At 41.6% G+C, this 22,562-nt stretch overlaps 2 protein-coding genes across 2 annotated transcripts; both read left to right on the plus strand.

Annotated features, from left to right (window-relative positions):
* The first annotated feature begins 1,511 nt into the window (after positions 1-1,511).
* LOC104961320 (aconitase 1, soluble) lies at positions 1,512-18,817 on the plus strand. The gene is made up of 15 exons (XM_010789591.1): positions 1,512-1,627; positions 5,911-6,043; positions 6,143-6,311; positions 7,495-7,632; positions 8,692-8,761; positions 8,852-9,035; positions 9,602-9,741; positions 9,818-9,989; positions 11,519-11,619; positions 12,693-12,809; positions 13,840-13,999; positions 14,094-14,229; positions 15,787-15,871; positions 16,107-16,263; positions 18,726-18,817. The coding sequence occupies exons 2-15, from the start codon at positions 5,935-5,937 to the stop codon at positions 18,815-18,817; spliced, it is 1,830 nt and encodes a 609-aa protein (XP_010787893.1). The 5' UTR covers positions 1,512-1,627; positions 5,911-5,934.
* On the plus strand, positions 18,707-22,179 carry paqr9 (progestin and adipoQ receptor family member 9). The gene has a single exon (XM_010789590.1). The coding sequence runs from the start codon at positions 19,650-19,652 to the stop codon at positions 20,802-20,804; it is 1,155 nt and encodes a 384-aa protein (XP_010787892.1). The 5' UTR covers positions 18,707-19,649; the 3' UTR covers positions 20,805-22,179.
* The last annotated feature ends 383 nt before the right edge of the window (positions 22,180-22,562 follow it).

The raw sequence follows: 22,562 nt of genomic DNA on the forward strand, positions 1-22,562 counted from the left end.
AGGCTGGTGTTTTCTAAGATGGACCTGGTGCGTGGATACCACCAGGTGCCCATGCATCACCTGGACATTCACAAAACGGCGGTGATAACGCCATTTGGGTTGTTTGAGTTCCTGCGAATGCCTTATGGGCTCAAGAACGCCGCTCAAACATTCCAGCGCCTGATGGATTCGGTACCGCGGAACTTACCGTTTGTGTTCGTCTACCTGGACGACATACTCGTCGCCAGCACTTCTGAGGAGGAACACCTGTCCCACCTCCAAGCCCTTTTCACGAGGTTGCCTTTAAGGAGGTCAAGACCGCGCTGGCTCAGGCTGCCCTGTAGGTGCATCCTTCATCCACGGCCCCCATCTCCATTACCACAGATGCATCGGACTACGCCGTCGGTGCGGTGCATGAGCAGTGAGTGGAGGGCGCCTGGCAACCACTCGCCTTCTTCAGCCGCCAGCTGACGCCCAGGGTACGCAGGTACAGCACTTTTGACTGGGAGCTCCTTGGACTTGGACCAGCCAGTGGTGCTGGCACGGCCTCGCCCCCAGCCTTGACCCCTGTCACCGAATTGGGGCCTGCGGTTCCGGTCCCACCTCTCCCAGCAGCCGCCCCTGCAGGGGTCACGCCTCCCCGGCTCCCGTTCTCCGGAGTCGTGGTGGTCGGCCTGTCGTTCCTCCCCGCCGCACAGACTTTCTGTATGGGTGAATTCTGGGGGGGCTTGTGTGGTGGAACATTACGGGACATAATTCACTATGTTATAGAGAGTGTGTTGCACCACTGACCTGTTAGGTAGCGCACCTGTGGTTTGTTATCATTCTAGCTTGAGTAGGATGTAATGAAGTTGTTCCTACCTTTCTGTAAACCAATGGAAAATAAAGTGCCTCCGACTCCCATTCATCGGCTCTACAATACTCGAGTTTTTTTACTCAAGTACTTTTTGGGCATATTTGTACTTCACTTGATTATTTGCGTATAATTATACTTTATATGTCTACATTTCAGTGGCAAATATTGTCATTTTACTCCACTTCATTTATGTAACACTCACAGTTACAAGTTACTCTCTCCACATGCTGATATGGCTAAATGCAGTACTGTACAGTACTACTAATCCTCATAGTATCTAAGTATGTGTTCTACATGGAGAAACTACAATACTGAAATGCTCTTACTTATTAAAAAACAGGATAATAAAATAACTAAAATGAAACGAAAATATAATACTGTGAGAAGACTTTTGAAACTTGAACTACATTTAGCTGATAACGAGCCATTGTGCAAGATGACCAGTTTTACTTTTAAAGTCTATTTTGATGCTAATACTTTTGTACCTAAGTAAATATTTCAAATGTTGACTTTTTCTTTTACTGGAGTATGTTACGACTACAGTGTTTAACTCAAGAAAAGGATCTGAGTACTTCTTCCAACAATGGGTGTTTTTATGAAGAATTGCGTTTCCACCAGTATTTGAGATGGGATGCTTTTATTGTGAAGAACACTCTGACCGGAAGTACCGTGCTGCTGCTGCTGCTGACAGCGGAACTCGGGTCTGTATGAGTTTAGCTCTCTGACAGTGTTTTTACACCGTCTTGCCCTGCCATATATCCTCTGTATAAACCCCCTCTGCTGCACACAAAGGTAAGAACTTCCAAATCTGAACATATTTATATGCTGTCTCAAAGACTGACGTACTACTACCCCTGTTCCTGCTGTCATGCAGAACAGTTGAGCCAAGAGCTAGCTAACTGGAGCTGTCACATTTAAAACCTGTATTTGTTTATGCCATTTCGTGATGTTGAAATCTGGAAATAACTACTAGTAATTATTATTATTATTATTATTATTATTCTATGACTGTTCCTTTTGTCTGGTGTTTTCAAGCTACACTTTGAGGTCTGTTTAAGATTGAGCAAGCTAACGCTAACTGACGTCAGAGGGCCAGTTTATTTCAGTGCGCTGGAAATGGGAAGCTGAGGGAATATGAATGAACAGAGGACAGGAGGACTAACATCATTATGTTCAACAAAAGGGACGTATAACACCCAGAGGTGTAGGAATACTGTTACAAGTAAAAGTCCTGCATTAAAAAAATATTCCTCAAGTAAAAGTACAAAAGTATTATCATCAATATATAGTTAAAGTAGCGACAGTAAAAGTAGTCCATTTCAGAATAATATATATATGATATGTTTTATAATGATTGATCATGAAAGTGTTCTCAAAGCTGGTAAAGGTGCAGCTAGTTTGAATGACTTTGTATACTGCAGGGTAGCTTGTGAATTTACTCCAGGTGGAACTAAAGTCTGATTTAACACTTAACTAAAGGTATTAAATACATGTAGTGGAGTAAAAGTACACCATTTACCTCTGAATTGTAGTGGAGTAAAAGTACAAAGTACAAAAGTTCAAGTCCCTCAAAATTGTACTTGAGTATATTTACTTAGTTACTTTACACCAGTGATAAGCCCCAGTAGTGTAATATAGTGAAGCACATTTACTCAAATACTGTACACAGTAAGTATGTTCTTGGGGTACTAGTACAAATTCCTTCAAAATACACATGTTTTCACTGCCAAGCATTGGTGCTGGTTGTTAAGGGGGGTTATACCACACAGTAATGTCACTGTCATAAAATGACTTTGAACTTTGCAGCAGACCCTGCTCCTAAACTAACCTGTCAAAAATGTGGAAATTCAGGATGTGAGGGCTCGGTAAAGAGCTTCTTTTATCAGTTCACCTTTCACACAGATAATGTCTTTCAAGGAAATGACTTGCCTTTAAACCTAATGTTCTGATCTCTTATTCTGATTCATTTTCAACAAGCATGCAAAAGATTGTCCAACATTCAGAAACACATTTCCATTCTAGATTTTTAAAGATTGATTGGTTTAAAGTTTAATCAGATTACCAAAGGACATTTTCAGTTATGAAAGGTTTGTGAAATACGGGCCAAGGGTTCACTAACCCTCAGGGTAATCCATTTCCACGCATGCAGAGACCCGAGATTGTAGGCTAGGCCTTGTTAATAACCCTCTTTATGCCTTGTTTCATGTGATCCCTTCTTCTGTTTGTCAGTATAAGGCAGGGCTATTCAACTTCATTAGCAGGTGGGCCAAATAGGAAAATCACAGGGGGTTTGTGGGCCACACGATACTTTGTCAAGGAATCACTACAAATAACTCTTGCTTACATAGTGTTAATAGATACTAATACATTAAATGAACTAGTCAAGTGCATCCCTTTTTTTAACTTTAATTGTATCAACATAAATCATTACAGAAAGCAACCAGTCCATAAAAAAGTAGGAAAGCTTCGGGTTACAAGGCTTGACACAAAAGTGCAAAATGTTGCATCTTTAAAACTAAGGAGACATGAGGTTTTTTCCCCTAACAGTTCCATGTCCACTAATGTACAAAACGAGATGAATATAATAAAACAGTATTCATCACATTAACAGTAAGTAGCCCTGTGTATAATATCCTCAACACTTCCAAGCATACATAAGGTGCATTGAAGACAACACAAGTCCATAAAATCTAATACTAAATGCAAATAGAACATAGTAAAACAATAGCCATCAGACTCACAATAACATTCATATCTTGGAAACATTTTTAGAATTTTCGAAACAGTAAGTAGGCTATTTGAATGACCATAAAATGAATGACCATAAAAACAGATCTGCATACATACCATGCATCAGACTTCTGTCATGTTTAGCCTGTTTGAGTCAGTGAGATAAATTACACTGCCTTGATTTAGCTATTTCAGCATAGTTTGGCTCATAAGTGGTAAGAGCAATCCTGAGACACTCATGCAACTTTTCATTGGTCATGGAGCAACGTGCCCTTGTTTTGATGGCATTCATATGAGAAAAGCTAGACTCACAAGTATAGGTAGATCCAAACATTGTCAGTATACTGTAAGCAAGGCCACCTTCCTCATTGTGGGGTACTGATACTGGCTAACATGGTTAGACCAAAAGTCCACTACACCCTCAGACTGCAGGAGCTGTTTTAAAGCAAAGGAAGACTGCACATCAACCAGCTCCATCTGAAAGAGGCTCTCATCAATGCAAGATATGACCTCTTTTACTTTTACACAGAAGTCTGCATCAGGCTTGATGGAAAACGGTTCACGGGCAAACTGCAATACCTCAATTGGAATGCTGAAGCCTTGGAATCTGTCAGTAAAGTTATCAGTCAATTTTGTCATGAAGTCTGTCATGACTGGCGTTATGTTTGCTCCAGGTGATGTGGTCATAAATGCACAGAGTTTTGGGAAGTGCAGCAGTTTCGTTGTCATTAGGTCTGTTTTGAAGATCGTTAGCTTTGTCTTGAAGGCACAAAGTCTTTCAACCAAATCAGCGATAGACTTTTCGCGCCCCTGCAGTTCGCAATTCAAAGTGTTCAAGTGTCCAAAAATGTCACACAGAAAGTAAACATCTGCCATAAACTGTTCATCTAACATGCGCTCCAAGAGGTTTGTAGCTCGTTTGTGCTTACTCGTGCGAAGAAAAGACACAATCTCCTGGCGGAGAACGATCCAGGACCTTTCCTTTGCTGAGCCATCGGACATCGTTATGGACGAGTAAGTCCGTGTGTTCAGCAAACGTGTCAGCAAGCAGCTGACGGAACAGGCGGTGTTGTAGGCTGGAGGTTGAGCGAATGAAATTCACAATGTTCATGACAGTATCCATGGTGTTTTTCAAATCACTACTGAGCTTTGCACACAACACAGATTGATGAATAATACAGTGTAAATACTGCATGTGTGGGGCTATGGCAGATAGACGTGCCACCATCCCCTGCACTCTGCCGATCATAGCTGGAGCGCCATCAGTGACCAACAGGCACACTTTTTTTAAATTCAGTTGACGTTCGTTAAAAAACGAGACTATCTTTTGAAAGATAACCTCACCTGTAGTGTGTCCCTCCAACGGAATAAGCCCCAGAAGTTCTTCCCTAAAGGGAACTCCATCGAAAAACCTCACATAGATGCACAGCTGGGCCATGTCAGTACAGTCAGTTGATTCGTCCACAGCGATTGATATAAACTCTGCTTTTCGAAGGTTTTCCAAAAGCTTCCCCGACACATCCTTTGCAAGTAGTTCCACTCTGCGAAGTGTTGTTGTGTCTGAGAGCTGTACTTTTTTAATTGCTGAAGTGACGCTGTCTTTTACTTTTTGGTCAATAACCACTTCATCGATGACAGCAAGCATGCATTCTTTAACGGTCTCCGCGTCGGTAAAGGGCCTCTTCTGTCTGGCTAGTGTCCAGGCTACTCGCAGGGATGCTATCGTAGCTCTCTCTTGTTCCGTGCAAAAGCGACTAAAAGCCACTTGACTCCGTTCAAATGATGCTAGCAGTCCCTGTACTTTCCTTCTCCGTTCCTCTGAGCCCACGGGAAAACTGGCAGAAAACGAGCCGTGATTTGAATTGTAGTGTCGCTTTACGTTGTATTCTTTCATCATTTGTCAGTCCATTCTGGAATTGGCGATTTTCAGAATCAACTTTACGTTTCTTGGGCTTGGAGAGAGACATCTTGAAGCTGTTACTCGCTGTTACTCGCTGGCCCGCGAACCTAATGTGTAACGTGAGTTTGACTGAGCCAATGACAAGTGCGGACACAGTGCGGGTTTTTTTTTTTTTATGAACAGAGCGCGGCAGGCAAAATAACGGATTCAAAATAATTCAAATGAATGGAAAAACCAGCGTTTTCGCCGCATCGTCGGATTTACTGTGATCAGACATTAGTTTTATTTATGCTATTACACATATGCCATTTCGATTTGCAGGCAACCTCTTGTGGGCCAGAAAAAAGTTCTGAAGGGCCTGATTCGGCCCGTGGGCCGCTAGTTGAATAGGCCTGGTGTAAGGCATTAAACACATGCTTCTGTTGTTTCCATTTTTTAAATTTAGATTTGTACTGACGAACAGAGGAGGATGTCTGCGACTGTGAATAATCCTTTCCAACATATAGTTGAGCCCCTGGACCCCAAGGACCCAACACAGCAGTTTTACAATCTTTCCAAACTTGGAGATCCCAGATATGGTAACGGCAATTCTTTACTATATGCAGATATGAAACTTATTTACAGGGTCATTTGTATTTTTACTGATATAAATTCCAGCATGTGAATGTGTTCTTCAGAGCGTCTCCCGTTCTCCATCCGGGTCCTCCTGGAGTCTGCTGTCAGGAACTGTGATGAGTTCCTGGTGAAGAGCTCAGATGTGGAGAGCATCCTGAACTGGAAGCAAACCCAGACTCAAACTGTGGAGGTCCCGTTCAGACCGGCTCGAGTCATCCTGCAGGACTTCACGTGAGTGGACCCCCCTCTTATAATCAGTGTCAGTGATTTGCTCAAAAGGATTTGAGCAAAGGAACAAACATCGAACAAAGCTCTATTGTGTAGTAAGGCATAGAGCATTTCAAATTCTACACATATGCCTCAGAGTCACATGGAGTGTAACTTGTTCTGTGAAAACAGATTCTTACAGTATGTCTTATGATCTTCTGGAGGAACGATAACCCTGATGATGTCATAGTCATGTGATCAAGGTAATCTCAGTTTGGGCTCGGAGATTTAACATTTCTAATAGAAAGCCTGTTTGGATTATAAGAGACATGGTACTTTGTCAGTCAGAGAGGGTCTACCAGAAAGAGAACTATTGAGTTGCATTATGGGAAATGTTATATCCAATGTTTTTGCCCGTTGACCCGACCAGGGTCTTAAAGTCAGGTCACCCTAGCCTCGGCTGCTTCAATTTTGACCATTTTGGGGACATATCTTTATTGTATAAGGATACACAACTTAAAGGATAAGTCAGGTAATATTCTATATTTTCATTCTTTTGCAGCAAATCTTATTTACACAGCCAAACCAGCAATTAATGGACTTACTAACAATAATAGTGTGTATCGTAACCTGATGTGTTATAATCTGTGCTATAGCGCTCTGTTCAACACCTCAATGAGCCACTCTGTAGCGCATACATGTACATTGATTCTTTAAACACACACACTGTGGTTATAACCCAAATACAGCGTCCTGTTGCCCCAAACACTCAGTAGAACATCAAATATGTATTCTTCCGCCACTGAAAATAGTCTTCAATAAATTCGCAAATTCCATCTATTTGAAGTGACTTCTGATCAAAACTACAGTGAGATAAGAAATGCATTTTTAACAGCTTTAAAATGATCATATTAAAGAGCACAACAAGGGTATGGAATACAGAAAGCATTTAGAGAAATGCAAAATTGTGTCATTCTTATCCTTTACAATATCTATCATTTTAGCATTTTATGATACTGTGCAAATATAAGAACAAAAAGCTCAATGGTTAATGAACTACTGAATATGTGAATAAGAGGACCAGTGCAGACCATGGTGAAAGAATATGATGCTTTCAGGCCCATCCCTGATTTGACTGCTATGTTTCCTTAGTTAAGTCATGACCAAGTCTAAGTGATGACTTCTTTCTTTTCATCCCTCCTTGCAGTGGAGTTCCTGCTGTGGTGGACTTTGCTGCCATGCGGGACGCCGTGATGAAACTCGGCGGAGACCCAGAGAAGATTAATCCTGTCTGCCCTGCTGACCTGGTCATCGATCACTCCATCCAAGTGGACTTTAACAGGAAGTAAGACCAGGTTCATTATGCTCTTTTCACCACTGCACCACCTGCTCATAGTTCCTGTGTTATCATCCAAATAGCTACGATATCATAACTTCTGTGTCTTTCTTTACAGTTTCAATATACTGGGGTAGCGTTCAAACTGTTTTCTTAACACTATTCCTTAACCTCAATGAAAAAGATGTGAAGGAGAATTATCAGGACTTATGCAAAGACAACCACTTCCTAACAGAATCCGACTGCACTTATACTGCTCTACGTTCTTATGATGCGGAGGCAGATGTTATCATTTAGCATCTGCTGTGGGAAAACTACTATTTTCCGTAGATCGATTACTAAGAACCCGTCTAGATACTCTGCCTTGTAAGGACTTCATTACCGAGGTTTGAATTAAAATAAGAAATAGTTGCTCACGCTCTCTCTGTCCACTTGGGATAATTAACATAAAACCCAATTATTATGATTGAATTCAACCATTTTAATAAGTAATCTTATTATACACTACTGAACTAATTAGGAACAGTCAAAAGCAAAAACAAGTATTTGACTGCAACCAAGATTCATCAAGCTCCTTCCACCATCGTTCCATAGGTTTATAGATACTATATATATATACACAGGGGTGCACACAACTTTGTCAGTGAGGTACTCAGACGAGTACCTGGAGTCAGTGTTTGGTACTCCAACTTCTGGCTCCCCTCAAAGTTCCCATGAAGCCCTCTGTATCGCGAATGTCAGCGGGGGGGGGTAGTGGAGTGCAGAGCTTCGTGACCACAGAGCGTGTGAACGTTGTGATCAGCTGTTTTAGCGCAGTGCTGCTGTACAGACTGCTGCAGCCCTTTCTGTGCACACGGAGACCGACTCTGTCGTCCGGTGATCTAACCGCCTTCCGGAAAAGCTTCACAAGTACGTCGGTACGCAAATGCGCTTTGTGACACAAGTGACGGTACGCATTTCAGATTGTTGCCGCGCATGCGTACCTGCATACCACTTATGTGCACCCCTGTATGTACAGTATGTATATTCCGTTTTTTTTGGCTTTAACACACTATCTTTTTCCATTAGGTCTGATAGCCTCCAGAAAAACCAGGACTTGGAGTTTGACCGCAACAGAGAGAGATTTCAGTTCTTAAAGGTATGTCAAGAGAACCGTGTGGGTTCTACTTGTCTGATTATATAGTTGACTATGAACAGATGTTGTAACTTCTCTGCCTCTCCTCCCCAGTGGGGCTCTAAAGCCTTCAGGAACATGCGGATCATCCCTCCCGGTTCAGGGATTGTTCACCAGGTCAACCTGGAGTACTTGGCCAGGGTGGTGTTTAACTTTGATGGGTACTTCTACCCCGACAGCCTGGTGGGCACGGACTCCCACACCACCATGATTGATGGACTGGGAGTCCTGGGCTGGGGTAAGAAAAAGCATAGCATAAGATAAGTTATGATAGGATAAACCGTTATTGATGTCCTTTGGGAAATTCAAGTGTGAAGCCATCAAAAAAAAGGCAAGCATACGTTGGGATCTACTGTACAGAGAAATTTACTTAGGGCTCCCATAGCCTACTGCAATTCTCAAATTGCAGGAAGCGCATTATTTGTCCAGGCAAAAGATGTATAAATATTATTATTAATTAAGGATTGTGGTACCACATTGTATTTTATGGACTTATTAAAAAAAGATCCTCTTTAAAAAATCCAAACATACACATTGTAAATAAAGTTTTCAATGATAATAACAAAAATTATGCAAAAATTATAAATGGCTTCAAGATCATGAATCAATTCGCAATTGCAATATCAGTCATAACTATGGCAATGAGTTCTGTTTTCTGAATTGTCCAGGTGTTTTGAATAGCAGTCCTTGCAACAGCCAATAGATAAGCTCCTATCTGACGATAACAGCACAATAACCCAAACATCTTCCCTTGAGCGGATCATTAATGATGAGTTCCTAAATAATTCCTCATGAAATCCTCAGGTGTGGGTGGAATTGAGGCGGAGGCTGTAATGCTGGGTCAGCCAATCAGCATGGTACTTCCTGAGGTGGTGGGATACAAATTGTCCGGGACCCCAAACCAGTTCATAACCTCCACTGACATCGTCCTCACTGTCACTAAGGTAATTGCAATCCGTTTATAAAGACATGTTTGATTCTTTTCACAATCTGATATTTCCCTCCTCCTTGTGTTTTTAGCATCTCCGTCAGGTGGGTGTCGTTGGAAAGTTTGTGGAGTTTTTTGGCCCGGGTGTGTCTCAGCTGTCCATTGCTGACAGAGCCACCATCGCCAACATGTGTCCAGAGTACGGAGCCACGGCAGCCTTCTTCCCCGTGGACGAGGTCAGCGTTCAGTATCTGGAGCAGACCGGTGGGTGCTGAGCTGTTTAGTAAACACATGTGTACAAATAATGTAGCACGGTGACATTAAGTGAATGTTCTGAGGCACAAGTTTGACTGATTGACATTGACCTTTATATGTTTCCTTCAGCACTATCAATATACAAAAGATTAGATTTTTCACCCAAAGAAGCAGCTTTCACATTTCAAATGACCGGTGTACCAACAAATGCATAAAAGACAGTCTATAAGGAATGGGAATGTGACGTCCTGACTCGGGACTTGACTTGGACTTGAGCCTTCTGACTTGAGGTGACTTGATAATTTAACTCAGAGGTCTCCAACACGCCGATCGCGAGATACCGCTAGAAGAGCAGCCTCTCGTCGGGGAGAGCAGAATCTTCAGCCGCTCCAACTCTTGCTGTAAATCCATGTAGGCAGGGGCGGGACTTTATTTTGCTGGGCCACCATGCGGCCAATCATAAGCAAGGACACACTAGGATCATACCATTATGTGAAAGATGGGTGGGGAGCAGACGCTCCAAAGACAGCAGATGTAGTGGTACAGGCCAGCTACAGAGCGACGGGGAGTCTTTTTCCGACGCGCCTTCATTTAAATGCAAGCGCGAAGAAAATTAGCGAAAACCGAGAAAGGAAGCAGCATCTGGTTGCATTTCAATGATATTGGAGAAAGCAAAGCTGAGTGCAGGATTTGTAAAATGAAAATAACCTTCAGAGCAGGGTTTTCTTTTTGTAACCACTCAGGATTTATTGTCAGAGGTGGGAGAAGTTCAGATCTTGTACTTGAGTAAAAGTATCAGAGTGTAGGAATACTCGGTTACAATAAAAAGTCCTGCATTCAAAATGTTACAAGTAAAAGTACAAAAGTATTAGCATCAAAATATACTTAAAGTACCACCTGCAGAGGGATCTAGATTCAGGTGTTCTTTTCCCCATAGAGACCGCCTCGCTGCACATTATCCCTTGCATAAAGATAGATTGTGGGTCCCTTATAACATGTTGTACACAGTGGAAATAAACATTCTGGTCACCTCAACATCAGGGATCTTATACATTAAACTCCTTCTGAATCAAACCGTCACGGTAGCCTTACCTTACTGATCCCTCTTAAAAAAACACGTTACTTTACAAGCAGAGAGAAAATGGATTATTAAATTATTAATGTGACTAATAAAGAGCAGTTTGATTATTAAGTATTATTCTGTTGATGGATGTCATTACATTTGTTGAAAAGCACATAATGACTTGTTTAAGACTCGTTTTGTCAAAGTTTAGGACTTGGACTTGACTTGAACTTGCCAATCCTGACTTGAGACTTGACTCAGACTTGCAAAACAATGACTTGGTCGGTCCGTTCTTCTCTCAATGGACAGAACGGCTGCTGCTGTTCCCAGAATGCACAGCAGATCACATTCCTTCAGAGTTAGAGCAATGTTCAATTACTGACTTGAGATTTTGATTTAAAGGGATCTCTCATTTTTCAGATTGTTCAGCAGAACATTATTTTCAAAATGTTTTTTCCATTTGTGTTGTATTCAGGGCGAGACGCAGAGAAGCTGGCCTACATTACAAAGTACCTGAAGGCAGTGTCCATGTTCAGAGACTACAACAATGTCTCCCAGGATCCAGACTTCACCAGGGTCAGTCTCCTCATCAGTCTGTCTGTTTCAGTTATACAATGTTGAGCCCATAAAAGAAGGGTTGATTAAGACTTGCCTTCAAAAGGTAGACTTTGTGGTATTAATGGCCCAATGGCACAACAGAACACCTACAGACACTTTCTTATGTCATAGTAGAAAAAGATACCAGGGTGTCAAGATTTCCTTCAGTAGGCGACAATTTGTAACATGATACTAATAGCAAAAGATATAAAAAGTTTCTGCAGGCTCTTCCATTTCTTCATGAACCTTAAAATAGGCAGTAATTGCTACTAAAATGTCGTAAATCAATTTCCCAAAAGTCTTAAAAAAACTGATACATTGGGAAGGGTGGCGCAGTGGTCTGTGAATCTGATCATCAGATCAAGGGGGGTGCTGGGGAACTCCAGTTCGAAACCCGCTCCCGCCGCCACTGCGTCAGGCCTTTGTGTCCTTGGGCAAGACACTTCACCCTGTGGGTATTGTCCACAGTGTTGATACTAATGTGTACTTGTAAAAGCGCCTTGATGACTTTGAGGCGTGAAGATGTACGGTGTGGCGCAGTGTGCTGTGCAATGATCATCAGATCAAGGGGTGAAACCCGCCGCCGCTGCGTCTGTAAAGCCGTTGTGTTTGGGCAAGACACTTCACCTGAACTTGCTCCTGTGGATATTGTCCACAGTAATGACCATGATATGTGTAATGTGTATTTGTAAAGCTTTATTATAGCCTCTGGAAAAGTGCTATAATAAATGTAAGGAATTATTAATTATTATTAGTACAATTAATTGTAAATGTACAAAAAAAAAGTCATGTTTTACATTATAATTCACAAAGTGACGTATGTTGTTTGTTTTGTCAAATGTGTGTATTGTAAAGGTCCGGAATCTAAGATCTGAGTGGCATTGGAAAGCTTAAAAAGTCTTAAATGTCACTTGCTGTAGGAAACCTCAAAAAATATTGAGAATAAATTATACATTTAACAAAATACTGCAGACTGTTTGAAATGTAAAATGTATAAGCAGAATGTATTAACTACCATGCCTAATATATTCTGATATCTCTCCTGCTCTCAGATTGTGGAGTTGGACCTCACTACAGTGGTTCCATGCTGCAGCGGCCCCAAAAGACCTCAGGACAGAATTGCTGTGTCTGATATGAAATCAGACTTTGAATCCTGCCTGGGAGCCAAGGTAAGCAGCACTACGCTCTCATGCTGCACATTAGATAGCAGGCTGGCACCCTATCAAGGTGTTTTGATATGCCAAGGTATTAAGAATTAGTCAGAAATACTATCTATTAAACTGATCAGAGTAGAACAACAGACTGCAAGCCCTAAAGATAACGTGACAGCAGAGGTGGAAGAAGTATTCAGATGCTTTACTTCAGTAAAAGGACCAGTAAACTTTAACTTGAAATTAGGTATTTTACCAAAGTCCTTTATTCAAGATCTTACTTAACTAAAACTACTCAAGTATTATCAGCAAAATGTACTTACTAAAAAGTAAAAGTAATCGTTATGCAGAAAAATTGCCTTTATATGTGTATATACTTCTATCTATATATGTGACATTTCCAGATAGTAGTGTTTTACAAGTAGCATTTGACTGTTACTGTCAGTTCTGATTGACATTTTGTAAAATATTCAAATCATTTGACTTTTGTGACTCAAAGAGTTTGATTTTTAGAGATGCTTTTTGTTAAAAGTAGCTATAGCTGTCTGTCTACATAAATGTAGTACAGTACAATTACATTATTTCCCTTGGAAATGTAGTGGAGTAGAAGTATAAAGTAGCATAAAATGGAAATACTCAAGTAAAGTACAAGAACCTCAAAATGTTGAGTCTTCTTTCAACCAGGCAGCTTATTAGCTACATGTATCACAAAGTGTGTGTCACTCTGTTCAGCAGGTTTCCTGTTGAGGACCATGAGCTCAGCTATTCAACGTTTTTTTTTGTTGTTTTTCTAATAAAATACCTTTTTTACCTTATTCCTAGTGAGATGTCAGGAACTTATGAAGGAATGAAAAATGAAATATAGTCCAAGCCTTTATTGAAGAATGAAGGATTCGGACGTTTATTTCTTACGTATTTATTTAAAAAGGACCATGCATACATTAATCTCAGAAAAGAGAAGGGATATGTAACTCAACTGCTGTTACTCTCAGTTCATTGGTAGCCCCTCACAGGTAACTCATTTCCTGTTGGTGTGTGTCATTTCCAGCAAGGCTTCAAGGGTTTCCAGATTCCTCCGGAGCGTCACAGCACTGCTGTCCCCTTCCAGTTTAATGACAAAGATTATACATTAAACCACGGCTCTGTGGTCATCGCTGCTATCACCAGCTGCACCAACACCAGCAACCCCTCCGTCATGCTGGGGGCAGGTGGGTCTATATTGGATTATAGTGGGCTTTAAAGATAGTCTTGGTGAAGACTGTCATTGGACAAATGTATACAATATAAATCCTCTTCTTTCAGGGCTCCTTGCAAAGAAAGCAATAGAGTGTGGCTTGAGTGTGAAGCCGTATATAAAGACAAGCCTGTCCCCCGGCAGCGGGGTGGTCACCTACTACCTGAAGGAGAGCGGAGTGATGGACTACCTCTTTCAGCTGGGGTAAGATCCACATGTTGGACACATAGGGTGCGTCTCACTTCGGTTATTTTTCATTTCATCGCTCCTCGGTCTCGGTCTCACCGGAATTTGATTTGTCTGCGCCATCTTGAGTAGCGCCCCAGTGGACTTATTTTTGCCGGAGGATCGAGGAGTGATAACGGAGGAGCGATAACCGAGGAACTACCAGACCATCCTCCATTGAAATCCTCAGACACTCGCCCCGCCCCCTTACTGTGTATCGCTCACTGATTGGATGATGCATTGCATGCATTGACCTGGCTGCTGTCAGACAATCAGCTGTGCGGCGTCATCACGAACGGACGTGGCTTCACGTGACGCTCCGGAGGAAACGACGTCCCATTGCTCTCAAAACTCATTTCCCTGCTTCTCGTGGTTTCCTTGCATCTCTCCATGCTTCCCTGGTGGAAGGGACTAGTCACAGGGAAACGACGCAAGTGAGGGACGCAAGGAATCCATTTAACCGAAGTGAGATGCACCCGTAGAAACATGTTGTGTCCATCATGTTAGTTGATTATTTATATTAGAGAACATCAGTTTGACACTAATCAACACAACTCAAGATCTTAGCTTTTTTCTTTACCTTTTCAACTGAATTTGCACTGAGGTCATGGATATAGCTCATAAACACATAGATTACATCTGCATGTACTTTAGACAATCATACGTATATACACACATCATTTCCCAAATGATCCTTGCTGTCACTATCTGAGACTGAAATGCAACTTAAACCTTTGGAAATATGTGAGCCAATTGGTAAAAGGAAGTTGCAATAGAAAATAAGGAACATATGTTTGCTATGATTTAAATACTTAATCACCAGTACTTTTCCAACAGTAAAATCAGTGTTTAAAAAGCAAATGTACAGTAAGGGATCAGACGTGTCAACATCTAAACTGGTGTCAGCTTCACAAATCACTTACTGGTTTATTTGAACTAAATAATGAACTATTATGTAGTGTATAAACATCTTCAGTCACTGTATAAGTAATATTACACCACCTTTTTAAATAAATGTCCTGTTGTATTATGTACATTATTTTGAGACACTGTTTACAGATACTGGCTATCTAGTAAAGAGAGTTAAATATCTAGAAAAAGTAAGGTCCTTATTGATATTTATGGAAATGTTGGATTTGCAGGAATTTAGCACAAAGCTGTCCTGCTCACTGATATGCAGCATGGCCTGCTGAGTGTACACTGAGATATTAAAGAGTTACCACAATAAAAGTGCTAAAAGTGTATGAGAGCTTTCTGTATGCACTAAATCACCATTAAAATGTAGTTCTATTATTATTAAGGCTGCTTGATACAGTCAAATAGGGATATCTGATGGATTCTCTTTTGTTTTGCATTTGTGTTTATTCAAAGACCATGATGGAACCAGGTCTCACAGCTGTCATTATTAATATACTCAGTAAATATTACCTCCATAAAATTACAGTTGACAGGTGGTCATGGCACTTGAAGTTAGCGTGAAGTTATTTAAAGATAATTTTCTAACCTTTGAAACCCTCATTTTGTGTTTCCTGATAGCTTTGAGGTTGTTGGCTATGGTTGCATGACCTGTATAGGCAACAGTGGGCCGCTCCCAGAGCCGGTGGTGGAGGCCATTACCCAGGTACCCCGGGCTGTTTCAACATCGCTGCTGTGTCATTATGTCAAAGCTCTCATTAGCTCCTTTTCCTCTCATTGTTTCTCTTCCCACCATTCCTCACCCACCTCATTTTATTTTTGTTTTCCTTTTTCCTGATCTGCCTGATCTTCTCTTCCTCATTTTAAAAGCTATGTACATAAACAATAATACATAAACAAAATGATATCCTCCCAACATTTAAGGTTTGTATTTGTTTCAGGGTGATCTGGTGGCTTCGGGCGTCCTATCAGGAAACAGAAACTTTGAAGGCAGAGTCCACCCCAACACCAGAGCCAACTACCTGGCTTCCCCCCCGCTCGTCATCGCCTACGCTATAGCCGGCACTGTGAGGATAGACTTTGATAAAGAGCCAATTGGTGAGAAGTTAGATTTGGAAAGTAACTGCAAAAAGAGAAACAATTAAGTTAAAAAACTCACTTCATTACTCCTCACACATTGAAAATAAATATGAGTCATCAGTTCAATGGATAAGCGAACTGTCAGCAGTCAGGTGGCATTGTGGGTAATGTGGTGCCAGGATTTGACAAGGGAGAGAAGGAATGTGTGGAAGAGAATATTTCTGATACTGCTGCTTTGTTTATTACCTTCTTTATATTCATTCAAAACATGTATTGTGTGTCTGGCGATGTTAAAAGACTGTAATGGCAAATCAGCGCAGGGCTCTTTTGATAACTTTTATTTTCCATTCCTTCTTTATCAATTTGAATAACTCAGCGTAGCTAGTCTTTACAGTGGCCGTAAGACACGAGCTATAGATCAATCTCTTATCTGTAATCATACACAACCTATTTATAGATCCATTTATAATTAATGGTAGCTTTGGGAAAATTTAAACAGATTGGGAATGACGTTCTGGAACTGGAGACTTTGGACTTTGAATGTGACACTGACTCATAAGGATGAAACATGTTCAAGCACAAAGGACTAGATGTGTCAATCCCTTCAGTTTTTACTCAGGCCCTTACAGGGAAATGTTGATTTACTTTCTCTGCCTTCATTGCATCTCAGAAGACAGCTCATTCAAAAATAATTACGGTGGAAACAGAATGAACGGAGGTTGTTGTGTGGATTTGCTGTTGGTGTTTGGCCGTGTGTGCAGCGTGCGCCTGGGAGCTTTGGACAGGTTGGCAGACCTGCTGGATCAACAGTATTGTTATAATCAGGGGTGACATTCGCGATGGTCTGATGCTTCGATTAATTTTAAACAGAAAGTTCAACAAAAGGATACCCAACATTTTTAATTTTTATCATTTACATATTGAATTGTTCTCTCTTAGTAAGATCCGAGACTGCCAAGGCACACCAGGGGGATAGGGTTAATTTGCCATATCCTTTCTGGACAAAAATCTCTTACTTTTTTGTAAAAGTCCTCCTTATCTTCTTGTACTTTCAAAAGTCTATCATAAGTCTAATCGATAGATTTATGATCGATAGATTTATGATTCGAAAATGATAAAAGTAGGGTAGGCATGTGGATATTATCCGGCTGAACAAAACGTGCATTTATCTAACAGGTACGTTTCCCACAGAACTTATTTCGAGCTATTTTCTAAAATCCTATATAGAAATCTCATTGCTTTTTTGTGGAGGGAACCCATGCGCAGCTTACCTCCGGGTTTTAGGACGCATCTCTCGTCTCCTCTTCACACACCACACTTTTCGCGGCACACATACTTACAGCCAATCAGCTCTGAATTATGTGAGATGACGTATGGTGGGGATGGCAGCTCAGTGCCCCTATGGTTATTATTTATTTGCCACACACATTAAATAGGAAAATACTCTGAGCATGCGCAGTGTAGTTTTTACAGTCACTGTTCACTTAGACCAGGGGTCGGCAACCCGTGGCCCACGGGCCGCATGCGGCCCTTTAAGCCCTCTGCTCTGGCTCCCTTGAGCTTAGACAAGAAGGATATCAAATAAAAGTATTTGTAGGACTATTTATATTTTGTTGCACGGTTGAAAATGTTTCGTATTTTGAGGTGATACTTAGTCCTACAAATACTTTTATTTGATATCCTTCTTGTCTAAGCTCAAGGGNGAGATCTAAAGATCTCTTTTTCAAGGGTGACCTGCAGGACATTAGTTACACATGTAACATAAAAACAACAGAACAACAATAAGGATGACATACATAATGTACAGGGTACAAATGCATAAATAAATAAATGTTAACTAGGTAAAATAAGATATAAATGAACAACAAAAATAAAATACGTTACATTTATTTATTATTGGCTATGGTAGGTTATTGGCTATGTACACATACTTATTTGATTATTAAAATGTAAACCGATCTTTTTCATATGGGTGTTTTAAATCTAGTCTCTAGTAATTCTGCTCAAAGTGCACCAGTTTGAAGCATTTTACTTTAAAATGTTAAAAAACGGACCCCCCCTAGAGGATGTGACGTCCACCCCCCAATTAAAACATGTGCATACAATAATGAATACATTTGAAACCTTGTTTATGTATATAACCAACATGTCAATATGTTTCAGTTGTTGTAGTGTATTGGTCTTTTGTAGATATTTTTCATTTATTCTTTAAATATGCTATTGTGTATTGCTTGGAAGGGCGGGGGGGTGACCAAATCATAATCTCGCCTAGGGCACCAAAATGTCTAAGGCCGGCCCTGCGTATACGGCCCGGAGGCTGGAGGTTGCAAAGGGTTGCAAAACCCCTGGTTTAGATGTAACTGGAAACAACCATTATGACCTTTAAAAGTGATAACTACCTCTTAGTTTTATTTTGAAACTCACAATCGGAACCCCGGCATTAACGCTTATGTAACTTGATGCGAGTACCTGTCAAACAGTCTCCGGTTCTCCCCGGTGCTTTGCCGAAACGCCGGTCGGCTTCAGCCTCACAGGGACTCACGGCAGTCGTTGTCCCAACTATCACCCGTGACCCGGGGAATATTTAAACGGGACCTCACGGTAAAGGACCGAGCACCGGCACACAAAGCGTTTGGTTTTAACCCCGGGGGATTTATTCCCCTCCGCAGCGGACTGCATTGCAACGGACCGGAGCCGTATGAAATGAAAGTCGGACGTGGATCCAGGCTGACGGAACAACAGGAGAAGAGGAGCCTGTATTTGGGGGTTGAATGCCAGTCTGACCTACATACCGCAGAACTGAATGGACCCTCCTTCAGGACCTCTCTGCTGTGTGGAATCATCTTGCTGACTGACGTCCTGTGTAACCTTGTAACACAGTAATAAGTGACCTTCATTTTTATTTGCTGCTGCAGATCTGTCCAAAGCAAGACATGTCAATGTGGATGTGACTGAAGAAGGAGATGCAAACCATGCCTTATGCTAAGAAGGGAACATGATATAAACAGCATGAATATCATTGCATGCTGACGTTTTTATAGGGCTCTAGGGTCAAGAGGAAGCGAAACATATCAAAGCAGTTGGCCTGAGAATTCTCTTTGCTGAACTCTGCCCTGCCGTTTTCTCACGGGACACCGCTAGAATATACACCATATCTTCTATTTGGATAAGCCTACAGCTCATGGGGCCCACAGTGGAGCTGGGGTCAAAGGTCGACAGAAGAGCAGGGCTGAAATGTCTTTCAAACCAGAGCAGCCGGCAGATGCCTTATCCACACGTAAGCATGGTGATCATTAACTGCTGTAATCAGCCGACAGTTAAGCAATAAAACCTTCAGTGCTGTGCAGGAAAGCACCGATTAAATTAAACACTTTCTGCTGTCAGAGACATTAACTGTTGCCAGTATGCTTCTAAACTGTGGCCAGTCAATGCCTCTTCTGAGGCACACGGATGTGCCATCTCGGGTCAAAGAAAACTTCATCTTGACCGGCTACCGCTTCCCAAACTACAGCGTGAAGGATTGCTTACTGTCAGCATTCAGGCCTACCAATGAGACAGGCAACTTCTGGACACACTTCCTGCCAGTTTTTATCTTTGCATATTATTTCGTGGAGGTATTTGGTTGGGAAGGTGCGCCACATGCCGACTCCCCGTTCTTCTATCCACTGTGGAACTACTTTATTGGGGTCTTCTGTCTGTTAATGGCTAGCAGCATGGCCCACCTGCTCAACTCAATGTCTCTGGTGGTGAGGGAAGTCTGCTTCTTTGTGGATTACGGCACCATCAGTTCCTACACAGTTGGCTCGTCTTTGGCGTACTACTACTACATCCACCCTCGAGCAGGTATAGTGGAGACAGGAGGCAACAATGGCTCCCAAACGGACTTGAAAGAGGAGCCTGCAGGCTCTCTATCCTATGCAATCCCAGACTTCTGTGTGTTTTTTGAGAGCTTCTACATCCCTTCTGCATGTCTTGTCGCGATCATTTGCGTCTTGTCTTGCTGCAATACTCGACAGAGGTGGAGGCGGCATCGATACCTCATCCGAACCTTCGTTTTCCTCCTGCCGTTCCTCGTCTCTTCCACGCCCATTTTCTACCGCCTCCTCACCAGATCACCTTACTCCACCACCTCCTCGTCCTTTGCGGCTTCCACCTCTACAGCCGGCTTCTTCTATCGCCACTGCTTCTGGCTGCTGGTCTCAGCGGTGTTCAACATCAGTAAGATCCCCGAGCGCATGGCCCCGGGGCGCTTCGACATCTGGGGCCACAGCCACCAGTGGTTCCACTGCTGCACCTTTCTGTCCATCCTGGACGAGCTCCACCTGATCAAGGCCGAGGTGAAGGCCATCCTGCTCAGCCCGACTCTGCTGCTGCCCCCTGCCACCCTCGCCCCCCTACCTGGACCTACCATTACTTCAACCTATGGGGTGATGCTCCTCCTCCAGACTACCATCATCTCCATCATCGTGTGGTTCTCCTGGCATGCCAACTGCATTTTCGGACCCGAGAGAGACAAGCTAGCAAAGGAACACCCCAGGGAACATCTCAAATGCCACTGAACATTTCCTGTCCTGAATTTAAATCCCTCATATGTTCCAACCCCTTTAAGAGTGATTTTCAGGCTTTAATAGACAGAAATCAGGGACAACGAGAGATGAGAGGATTATATTCTGAGCTCACCACATGGTGGCTGTCTGGTTGAGTGGATATTGAAGGACGTTGCCAGTTCTTTCCCCTGAGCTGCTCCTGCATGTTCCAACAGGATGTGTGAGCAGTGGCGATAATGACTACCCCTAGGGAGTGCACTGTACACAGGAAAGGTGTTGTACCCAGCAGAACATTTTCCAAATAACACTTGGTAATGTGGTTTAAATGTCATTTACAGAAGTTGCTTATGTGCAGTCCAGTAGTTCCTCCTGTTCCACTTCCCCTAACCTTGAACAGCATATTTCAAGAAGGCCTGCACTATGGTTGCAGTTTAACCCGCTGTTATACATTGTATTAGGCTCAATTGGCTTCTGGTGACCACACCTTCTCTTCCTCTTCCTTCCATGAACGCTCGCACGCACTCTCATTTCCTCTCCTTTCCTCTCCTTTCAAGTGACCCTTGCAGCAGGAAGCGCGGTGGCCTTGATGACGCAACAGAAATAACTGAGAGCTTATATCAGTCTTACAGTAAAGCACTTTCAAACCCGCTTTGTCATTAAGAAGCCATGCTCGCTTTTAACTTTAAAGAACGTGTATAATTACTGAAGCAGGAAATTATGTCTTGCTGATGTGTTTTGTTTATTTAAATGTGTAGTGTTTATATAATGCGATGACTATATAATAGATGATGTTCAAACGTGTGTTCTTGTTCAGATTAAATGCCATGTCAATCTGAATTGTCAGTATAAAAGCGTTCTCGACCTGGTACTCAATCTGAACATTCACATGTCTAACATTCAAAAAGATTTCTAAGCAGTAGCTCCATTTCAAACGCCTGCTTTGAGATATTTTTGGACAACGTAAGCAGAGATTTCTTTTTATGTCGTCTAATGACTGCAGCCTTTCTGAGCAGAAGCCATATTGGAACAGTGACAGTCCTACATCAGGAACTTCCTGGTTGGATCTGCACTCGACAGTTAGATCAGGTAAATAACAGTTTGCACATTTCATTTATTACGAAAACCTTCGAGTCAAAGAGCTAAGCATCTGTTTTCCTACAAATATTGTATACACCAGGCAATCTTTAAAAAACCCAGTCTTTTTTTGTATTTTCTGAATATATTTTAGTGACTCTTCTTTTTAGTTATGCACCCAATTAAAAAGTAAAAATGTCCTTGCTCAATTCGATAACCAAAATTGAAAGTTAATTCACAGGTTAGGGCTGCTCAATTCATCGTATTTTAATCGCAATTACGATTTTGGCTTGCAACGATTATGAAAACAACATAATCGAAATAAAACGATTATTTTTTTATTTTATTTGTTTTTCAGTTGAATTATGCTTAAAGTTCAGGGTAATCAACTGTTAAAAACATGCTGTTCAATTATTTATTTATTTCAATAAATGGATGTTTTCAAAGTAAATGGATAATTGTTTTTAATAATCGTGATATCAATTATTGACCCAAATAATCGAGATTATCATTTTTGCCATAATCGAGCAGCCCTAGGTTAAATCAATGTTGTGTTTTTATTGTTTCATACAAAAATATATACATTTTTAGTTTGGTTGCTATATTAATTATCCTGATTGAAAAAACAGTCATCGAACAATGTCTTCAGAACAACATTAAATGTTTTTAGGGCTATCTGGGTTTTTAGAGATGATG

Source organism: Notothenia coriiceps, unplaced genomic scaffold (genome assembly GCF_000735185.1).
Source record: "Notothenia coriiceps isolate Sejong01 unplaced genomic scaffold, NC01 NC01_scaffold00033159, whole genome shotgun sequence".
In the NCBI taxonomy this organism is placed as follows: domain Eukaryota; kingdom Metazoa; phylum Chordata; class Actinopteri; order Perciformes; family Nototheniidae; genus Notothenia; species Notothenia coriiceps.

What these genes read in the sequence shown, in the direction of transcription:
- LOC104961320 (XM_010789591.1), top strand. Translation starts at nt 5,935, where the DNA reads ATGTCTGCGACTGTGAATAATCCTTTCCAACATATAGTTGAGCCCCTG. An exon ending in GACTACCTCTTTCAGCTGGG is followed by an intron (nt 14,230 to 15,786) that starts GTAAGATCCACA and finishes GTTTCCTGATAG; the next exon opens with CTTTGAGGTTGTTGGCTATG. An exon ending in CTTTGATAAAGAGCCAATTG is followed by an intron (nt 16,264 to 18,725) that starts GTGAGAAGTTAG and finishes CCTGTCAAACAG; the next exon opens with TCTCCGGTTCTCCCCGGTGC.
- paqr9 (XM_010789590.1), top strand. Translation starts at nt 19,650, where the DNA reads ATGCTTCTAAACTGTGGCCAGTCAATGCCTCTTCTGAGGCACACGGAT.